The sequence below is a fragment of the Sinocyclocheilus grahami genome, unplaced genomic scaffold, assembly GCF_001515645.1.
Source record: "Sinocyclocheilus grahami isolate Dianchi unplaced genomic scaffold, SAMN03320097.WGS_v1.1 scaffold114.1, whole genome shotgun sequence".
Lineage (NCBI taxonomy): Eukaryota > Metazoa > Chordata > Actinopteri > Cypriniformes > Cyprinidae > Sinocyclocheilus > Sinocyclocheilus grahami.
In genome coordinates, this window is record NW_015505293.1 from 95,708 (window position 1) to 105,331 (window position 9,624).

At 38.8% G+C, this 9,624-nt stretch overlaps 1 protein-coding gene across 1 annotated transcript in view; it reads left to right on the forward strand.

Annotated features, from left to right (window-relative positions):
• The first annotated feature begins 889 nt into the window (after positions 1–889).
• The window catches only part of LOC107589229 (crk-like protein), an 11,964-nt gene continuing 3,229 nt past the window's right edge, over positions 890–9,624 (forward strand). The window contains exons 1-2 of the mRNA XM_016277599.1: positions 890–2,219; positions 6,253–6,715. Coding sequence (XP_016133085.1) covers positions 1,909–2,219; positions 6,253–6,715 — 774 coding nt within the window. The 5' untranslated portion in view covers positions 890–1,908. The remainder of the gene's footprint in view (positions 2,220–6,252; positions 6,716–9,624) is intronic.

The following is a 9,624-nucleotide window of genomic DNA, read 5'->3' on the forward strand; positions in this document are numbered from 1 at the left end:
GCCATTTACACCAATAACGATAACTTTATTAGCGTACACAAATGCACAATAGGATTGTCTGCCACTCTAAATGCTCAAACTCTTTAAAGGAGGGTGAATTCTGATTTGCTATCAATGTTTTTATTGGTCATCAACTATAATTCTCATAGAAGAAGAAGAATTGTTAAAACCTTATGATTATTATAGTTACGGTTAAGGTGCAGTCATATTCGTGACATTTTGAGGGACAAAACAGCTTCGGCTGGTCAGCATCACAAATTCACATGACCAACTTGAAAATTAGTTAAATCTAGATGGGGAACATTTTCACCCTTACGCCAATATTTTTATTGCGCAGATTCCTATTGGAATAACTGGATTTCGCTCGTGAAATTTCAGAGGGCAATGACGAATATGAAAGCAGCCTTTTAGTCACTGCTAAAAATAAATAAAAATAAAGAAATCTTAATGTTTTTGTACTCATTAAAATTTGATTAAGACTTTCTTACTTTTAAATACTTAACTACAGTTAAACTTGAAAATGTTTTGGCTACAGATGGCTACTTAAAATCTCCACACTAAATATCCATACTTTTATTTAAGTAGGCCTACACTCTTAAAAATAAAGGTTCCAAAAGGGTGTTTTTGCAGTGATGCCATGGATAGAAGAACCATTTCTGATTCCCAAAAGAGCCTTTCAGTGAACAGTTCCTATTTTGAAGAAAATTGTAAAAATCTAAAGAACTTTTTTCAACTATAAACCTTTTCTGCATTTGAAAGGTTCCATGGATGTTCAAGATTCTTCATAGAACCATTGATGCCAATAAAGAACCTTTATTTTTAAGAGTGCAGTGAAAAAGTATTTTTACAACCCAACTGCCATGTCAACAACAGGTCTCCATGAGATGCGGGCCATCCTAAGTTTGACCACAACTATAGCACATAGTTTTTACATTATTATTCACACTAGACTCTACAATCTCATAGTCAGTGGCTTGTATTCCTCATTATCTGCGGTTCAGAGCATTTGAAATGCCGCGCCTCTGCACGCCACGCATTTGATTCTTCCTTTTAAGTAACAGCCGCCCGAGGCGTTCGTGACGGGTGATCAGACAGACCGGCAGCGCGCGCAGATCCGCCCTCCAGACGCCATTTCTCGGACGGGGTGGGGAGCTGAAGCAGCTTTTACACCAATCCTGGGAAGGAACAGAAAACACAACAAATAGACATTTTAAAAAGTCCTCTAGGTCGTCTTGTGGAGTGGCAGCGTCGTGCCTCATATAGGGGAGCGCCGCGCAAGGAGGGAAACTTTCTGTTGCGAGATTATTCACAATTAGTTGTGTGAAGACGTGTTGCGGGCCGCCATTTTTGTTACAGCCTTCGAAGTCTGTTGGGAGTCTAAATAAGAGACTAAACTCTTCCGTACCTTGTGTTAATACACGAAGAAGGACTCGTTGTTCGACGCGACCGACATACGTCGCCTTGAATCGTCATGCAGAGCGAGTTATTAGCTTATTATGGCGTTGTTTGCCTCATCTTGAGCGGACGGTGATTGAGGACGGCTAACGTTAGCTGGCTAACGCGTTATATTGTCTCTCAAGCTGCAGCTACTTTCACGGAAGAGAGAGAGAGGAAAGGGGAACTTTCATTCTAAATACGCGTTTTTGGGTTCGTTGCGAATTTTTGGGGTTGTTTAGACCTGTTCTAAGCTCGTCGTGATTCTTGTGTTGGTGGAAATTTAGCGATGCATCAAAGTTGGTTGACGCCAGTCGCAGCCTGTCCGGTCAAACGTCAGGTTGCGGTTCAGTAGGACTGTCGGATCAAAAAGTGTTTAGTCGATTGTGAGGATAGGCGTTTGTTGTTTTAATTTATTGCTTATTTCGGTTTTCTTTTTCGAATTAATTCGCCACAGTTGTATTTTGAGCAAATATGTCGTCTGCACGGTTCGACTCCTCGGACCGAGCCAGCTGGTATTTCGGGCCGGTTTCGAGACAGGAGGCGCAGAATAGGCTACAGGGACAGAGACACGGGATGTTTTTGGTGCGAGATTCCTCCACCTGTCCTGGTGATTATGTACTGTCGGTGTCCGAAAACTCCAAAGTTTCTCACTATATCATCAACTCTTTGCCAAACAAGAGATTCAAGATAGGCGACCAAGAGTTTGATAATCTACCTGGCCTTTTGGAGTTCTATAAAATACATTATCTGGATACGACCACCCTGATAGAGCCAGCACCAAGGTAAGAGCTTCATTTCGTTTTGACCGTCACATCATACACCCCATTGCTCACTAATGTACAGTTCCCTCCTCTTATTATGGCAAGCCGTTTAAACATTCATTCATTGAAACTATCAAGGATCTGTTTTATGCTACTAGTTCTCGTTTTTTTTATCTAATAGATTAGTGCCTCTCAATTTTACCATTGACTTTTTTTTTTTTTAGATATTTGTACTGATTCATAATACTTGATACTAGTTGCAACTAGTGACAATGAGTGCAGTAGTGACAAGTCGTTATTAGGTGCTGGTAATTATGTTTTAGTTACTAGTAATTACTTAGTACTAGTGTATTCAGATTGTTACAACTACTAACAAGATTTTTTTTTAATTAAACAGTCAGAATGGCCACTTTTTAAAAATATGACAAGTAAAAGCAGTTGTAACTAGTAGGGATGCACTGATTTTTTTTGGCTGATACTGATTTTAACAAACAACTATTGGCCGATACAGATATTGGTGAATTGCATAAATAAGGGGTTAAAAACAAAAGAAAGCAGAATTGGTATTTGAACGTTTCTGTTCCTGCGTTCCTCTGTATTATTACCGTTCCGAAACCAGTTTGAGTAGAAAAAATACTGGTTAATATAATGTTATCTAAAAAACTTTTTCTTTGCCTATAATAATAATAATAATAATAATAAAGTACAACTTTTTCTTTATTCAAAAAGAAAAAAAAAACACGAGGGTCTTGATCTGGTTGCCTATCTTGCGCTTAGTCATAGCCAATACAGCATAATCTTTTCTAGATTTTGTCCAAATGTATTAAACAAAAGAAAATACTGTCAACGCTTTAAAGACATTAAAGTAGGCCTATTTTTTCAAGATATTTAAAAATGTTTGCACCACTCTCATTCTGCACGAATCCAAATGATTCCATATTCATGACGTTTCTGGATGCTAAAATATTATTTATTATGTAAACTATAGGCTTTGTTCTTCACTCGAATTTTCGACATAAAACATCATCCTTTACATAGGCTATAACAGCACAGTGAGGCGGTGGTTACACTGAACGGCACAGACTGTACTACAGACTATTTAAATTGAGCAGTGTAGTGGTTGACCGATATTGGTTTTTTGACTGCCGATATCTTGGAAAGCCCGATGACCGATATAAAGCCGAAATAATTGTATTTATTTTGATTAATGTTTAAGAAATTTGAAATCATTTGAAAATAATTATTTGAAATACTTATGTTATAATACGTAAGTATTTTCCACAAATAAATATTTTTAATAATTTTATAATTAAAAAGGAAGTAAACTGTAACCAACAGAGCACTCAATATTCTGGGAAGTTTGTGTGCATTGGGAATCATATTTTTTCAAATAAAGCCAAGGTAACACTCATAACACACATCATACATACAAGCACACAGTGAAAATGACATGAATATGACAGTGGGCAAGTGTAGCATATTTTGAAATCACAAATTTATGTTTATAGCATTCAATTTGCACGGACCGAAAGTCACGCAGAGAACACGCGATCATGCAGGTCACATGCACACTTCACAAGATCTCACAACTGGATTCGACTAAGTTTGCAAGGTTTGTGAAATTAAATTTTCATTAGCCATTCAAAGATTTGTTTAAATTATGTAAATGAGTATTTGCTGAATGCTGACGGCAAACGAGAAAGTATTGTAATGTTTGCCTTTCTATTAACTTACTAATAATATAAAAGCAATCGTTATAATACTTTTTGTATACATTTTAATTCCTTTGTTTAACAGTTCTATCCGATTATTAGACAGACTTCTATCCGTATTAGACAGAACTGAACGATGACAGTGAACAGGGAAAATGTGAGCACTGTGTGCTCAGGTGCTGCCGCACTCAGCGCCGTCAAAATAAAAGTCCCGCCTTGAACGCATCGGCCAAACAGAAAAACTTATCTGCCGATATTTGAAAAATGACCACTAGAGCAGTGCAACTTTTTATGTATGTTTAACTGTATTTTATTTTGATAATAATGAACAGGCTGCGATGTCAAGTTAGCAAAAATATGTTGTATGTGCGTGTGAGTCGCTGACGCGATTCAAAACTGTAAAGCTTTTGCAAAATAAAGAAAACCGCTTTCCTTTCAGTGAACTTTCGAGCGTGTTACAATGAGCCAAACTCAGCACAATTTTTTCTGTCATTTTGTTAATCTGTTAATGATTTAAGTGAAATATATGCTTTTTATGTAGCCTATATAGTTTTATTCCATTTTCTCATTCACATAAATGCTGCAGGTGCATAATGTGAACTTGTGTGAATCCATGTTCTACACGATCCTGCCATTTTTGCTGGTTTCAAACACAAAAAGCTGCATATAACCTGCCATTCATTTTCACTTAAATGTAGGCCTAATGCTTAATTGGCGGTTCGTGACATACTCTCAGATAAACTAACTCCGGGGCATTGCCATTGCAATTTAACATTACCTATGATGAATTTACAGCTGAGCATTTCACTATGCGTCAGTGTCACATTTGCATAGGCCGTACCATGCTGTCTGACAAACTATATTTTGCACAGATTTTATTTTGTTTTGGCAAGTATTTAATTATTTTGCCCAGAGAAAAACGTTGGATTATGATGTGTTGTATTTAATTATTTTGCCCAGAGAAAAACGTTGGATTATGCAACAGACAACTCATTGTTTCCATGTAGTTAATTAATAAACCGTTGGTATCGGCCCTTTTCATGCTATTTCCGATATGCCGATGGCTATAAAATAATAAAAAATCGGTCGATACATTGGTGCATCCCTAGTAACTAGTTAGATAAGAAATATTGCTAGGAACAATTGGGAAGATACTAGTATCTTGTAAGTATTGGTATCTTATAAGTACTAGTAAAACTGAAAAAGCAGCAATTTCTAGCTAGTAAAACAGTTTGCTTAGCTTCACAGAAACTGCATGTTTTAATGTTGCAATTAAGATAGGGTGACCATATGGGCCAATTTTACGGTACACGTCCTTGCCAGGACTTCTATATTGCCTAAAATATCTAGGTTTTGGCTGTTTGCACTGTGCAGCTCGATCGTTGTATGACATTCGCGAGAGCTATAAAAAGTAGATGGCTCCTTGTGCTTTCGAATCACTCTCAGGGTACTTTGGTGTCATACAGTGATCGGTCTGTGCAGCGCCGCTTCAAGTCGAACGAACAAACAAACACAATCACTTTGATTGTTCTCTGTAGATCCCACCTTCTCACGCACCTCGATTGGTCGATTATGTACAATGCCTGCATGTTATTGGTCAAACTACTTTGGATGTTTTAGGCAATATAAAAATCCTAGCCAGGACGTGTCCCGTATAAATGGCACATATGGCCACCCTAAATTAAGAAAATGTCCATAGTGGCAATAATATACGTTTGTTGATACAAGTTACATGGTTGGTTCAAGCCGTGTATTCAGTTAAACAGACAAAACGCAGTTATTTCATCTTGCAATTTTTTTATTATTTTTTATTACAGTATGAGGATAATATTTGACAGTTTTGCAACACCATCCAAAATTGGTATCATCGGAAATCTTAGCCGGCTAATATGCTGATAGTAAATTGGGAAAAGTACTGATCACTGTTGGCTTGCATATGAGTGATTATAAAATACTAGTAACATAAAATAGGTGTTACTGGTTTTAATGAATAACCATTAAAACAGCTTGCCATATCTTTGCTGGTTTTTCTTCACATTTATTTGTATTATTATTGTCAAGATGATCAGTTGAACATATCTGTAATTTCCCTGAATGTCCTCCCTGTATGTTTTAAAATGTTCTCATTGAGCTGTGCAATAAAAATAAATTCAGTCATTCCTATTCAAGATACCAGGAAGTTAACTGTACATGTGAAAGTGCACATTCAGTAGTGGATTGGATATTACAGAAGACTAACCGCTTAGCAAAAATTTAATTTAAACATTTCCCCTTTGATGTCCTGTTTAAAATCCTCTTGTTGATTATTCAATCCTAAAAATTATTTCATCATTGTAATACAGGTACCCCAGTACCTCTCTGCCCAGTGGTCCTATTCAGCCGTCTGGGGGACTTGGAGATGAGAACCAGGAGTATGTGCGGACTCTTTATGACTTCACTGGTAGCGATGCTGAAGACCTTCCTTTCAAGAAGAGTGAAATCCTAATTATTCTAGACAAGCCTGAGGAGCAGTGGTGGAGTGCCAAGAACAAAGAAGGCCGAGTAGGCATGATTCCCGTTCCCTATGTAGAAAAGTTGGTGAGGCCTTCGCCTCAGCCCGGCCACGGTTCACGTAATTCCAATAGCTATGGCATCCCTGAGCCAGCACACGCCTATGCTCAGCCTCAGACTCCATCGCCCATTCCTCCCATCACACCCGGCGCTGTCATCAACCCACTGCCTTCCATGCAGAACGGGCCGGTAATGGCAAAGGCGATCCAGAAACGAGTGCCATGTGCATATGACAAGACTGCCTTAGCACTGGAGGTAGGTAGCTAAATTATGGATTTCTGTAAATAAAAATTTGCATTTGGCACCAGCTGAAGTGAATCTGCAAGTTTCCATTGTTTTATTGATGAGGGATAATACGAGCAGCCTTATGCCCACTAAGGCTGAATAGAAATCTATTTCTTTCAGTTTACGAATTACCAAATGTTATTAAGTAAGCATAGATGTTTGCTGGCTAATCTATTGGTTGATTTGTAGTAATACAATATGCAAAACTGGTTTTGAACTTTTAAACTTGTCATTAAAAGTTTTAAAAGTTTAAAACAAGTTTTAAACTTGTTTGTGAAAAATGCTTTAGGAGAAAATAAAACTTGCTGTCTTAGGTGTTTGTTCCTGTGCTCACTGACTTACAATAGATTTTTAATATGTTAGACTATTTTCATTTACTTCTACTTTTCATAGTTTGCCATTTGCATGGGCCGCACATGTCTCTAAGAACTGTTGCACAGTGACTCTCTCCACAGTTACTGATAATTTTCGAGTGGGGAGGCTCTATTTTGTGTTTAATTCAGTATAGAGTTTATTGTTGATTTTTTTCATTGTCTAGAATGAAATTCCATACTTAGTCATCGCACCTGGCAAGTTCCAGCACTCCTCTATCCGTTTCTACATGCAAGGCCTTGTCCATTTGTAGAAAGCATTACATAAGCTATGTCTTAGTCAGCCTGAGAATGTGTCAGTTGATTCTGGTAGGTGCAGGGAAAAGGTGTGGAAGCTCATGGATTTACGGATTTTATAATTAAAAAAAAAAATTTTTATTTGTTTGTTTTTGTCTTTTTGTACATAAGTTTTGTCTGTCTGCTGTATTTTACATATGAGTGCAGCTTGTATATGGCAGCTTATATATATAGCTTATATAAGAAAGGATTATGACACTGTTTAGTATGGCCTAAAGCAAAATAAAGTCTGATTTAGAACAGCTATTTCAAGCATTTTGGGAAAATTAAGCATGTTGGTTAATATTAGGGGTGGGACAATATATCGATATGGCGATATATCGTTGTCCTTCTCCATGCGATACGAGAATCGATATCTGGCGCCAAATATCGATATTTTAATTATTACAATAAGGCGCTCCATATAGATTTCCCTACTCGCAGCGTCTAAAAATGCGTGGAAATCGCGGCTGCACCATTTCCACCTTCTTTCCAAAGCGCTCTGAGCAACCGTGAACCGCGTTCTCTATGAAGATGGGGAAGCACTAGGAACCGAAGGATAAACCGATTTCCAGCCACTGTATTAGCTCTACTGATGTTTATATGTTTATGGAGATGAGAACTAAAAAACTGCCCCAGAACAGCTATCAGCTTGGACTGTAGGCATCGATCACGTTATTACTGCAGAGCGCATATTGAGTCCGTGAGTAGCCTAACTTCTCCGCTTGGATCGCAGGGGGATTTCCCTCACTAACTATATGAGTGCCGCCGGCGCATCCAGTTTTATGTCAACAAAACTGGATGCTCTCTCTCTCTCTCTCTCTCTCTCTCTCAGATATTACAAGGGCGCGTTATGCAGTGGGCACCGACCGGCAGAAACATAAATCTGCACCTATGGCATGGATGACGAAACAAAACCTCATCAGAGCCGTAATGCGGCGCAGAAGTGTGCAGTGTGTGCTTGCCTACATTTGAAATAGAGAAAACTTGCACTTAACCTTTTCACAGTCATTTTGTTTTCATAGGATATCACAGATTTCACAGATAACGTGGTGAATCGTTATAGGATTGTCTAGCAATATATCGATTATAAATGTATCGTGATTTGTATCGTATCGTGAGGTACCCTGCGATTCCCACCCCTAGTTAATATGCAGAGTCCTGTATAATTGGTATCAAAATGATAATTGTATAATGGTTTTATAATGCCTAACATGCTTCAATAATGATTTTAGATAAGAGTGGTATTTTCATCAGTGTTTTAATTAGAGCCCGACCGATATATCGTTTTGCCGATATGAGCCTGTTGCCGATATATCGGTGTCGGCATATATATTTTTTTGACAGAACATAAAACGCAGATAAAATGGTGTAATTACTTAGTTTGTCCAGCAGAGCGCGCTCCATTGTTTGCTACTGGCGACCTGGATGAAACGCTTTTGACGCTTAAGTCTATGGAAAACCACTGAAACTTTGAACGGCCATATCTCCGTAACGGCGCGGCGAATCTGCACCAACTTCGGGGGATCCCTTCAGCTCGAGGAACCCTCTTGAACGCGAATCGAGTGTACGTCTAAGAGGCCCGCTTTCGGGGATCCCTTCAGCTCGAGGAACCCTCTTGAACGCGAATCGAGTGTACGTCTAAGAGGCCCGCTTTCGAATGAGACAACCCCCGCGCCGATAGCCCCGGGGTTCGGGAGTTACAGGTGGTTAAATTCGCGGTCCGGCACCGACCGATCAAGCGATCCCGGAGGGCTACAGACGCGTGGAGGGTGGCGTTCGAGAGGGCTCCTCGAGCTGAAGGGATCCCCCGAATTTGGTGGAGATCCGCCGGTGCGTTCGCGAGATAGTGACACCAGTCAACACTTTCACTTCAGTAAGGAGGTCTCTTGTTCAGGCAGCAGTATTCAAGCATTGTCTTATTCGACCGTAAGTGCCCTGCGAAGTGGACTTAACATGAAATTCCGCCATGATTCCAGTTCCAAGGGAACGTACACGTTACATTCAAAGGGCATTAAAGTACACGAGACGTGAATTTATATTGTATTTATTTAAAGAGGTATATTATGTCACACTTCACACTTCTCTAGTAAGTTTCATCTGTGTGTGTGAAGACAGTAGCGCAAATCCGTGAATGAATGTTCCGAAGTGAAATAAACTTTAACGGAATAAAGTTGAATGGAATTTAATTTAATTATAAAGTTGAATAAACTTCAACTTTACTGTTCAGTG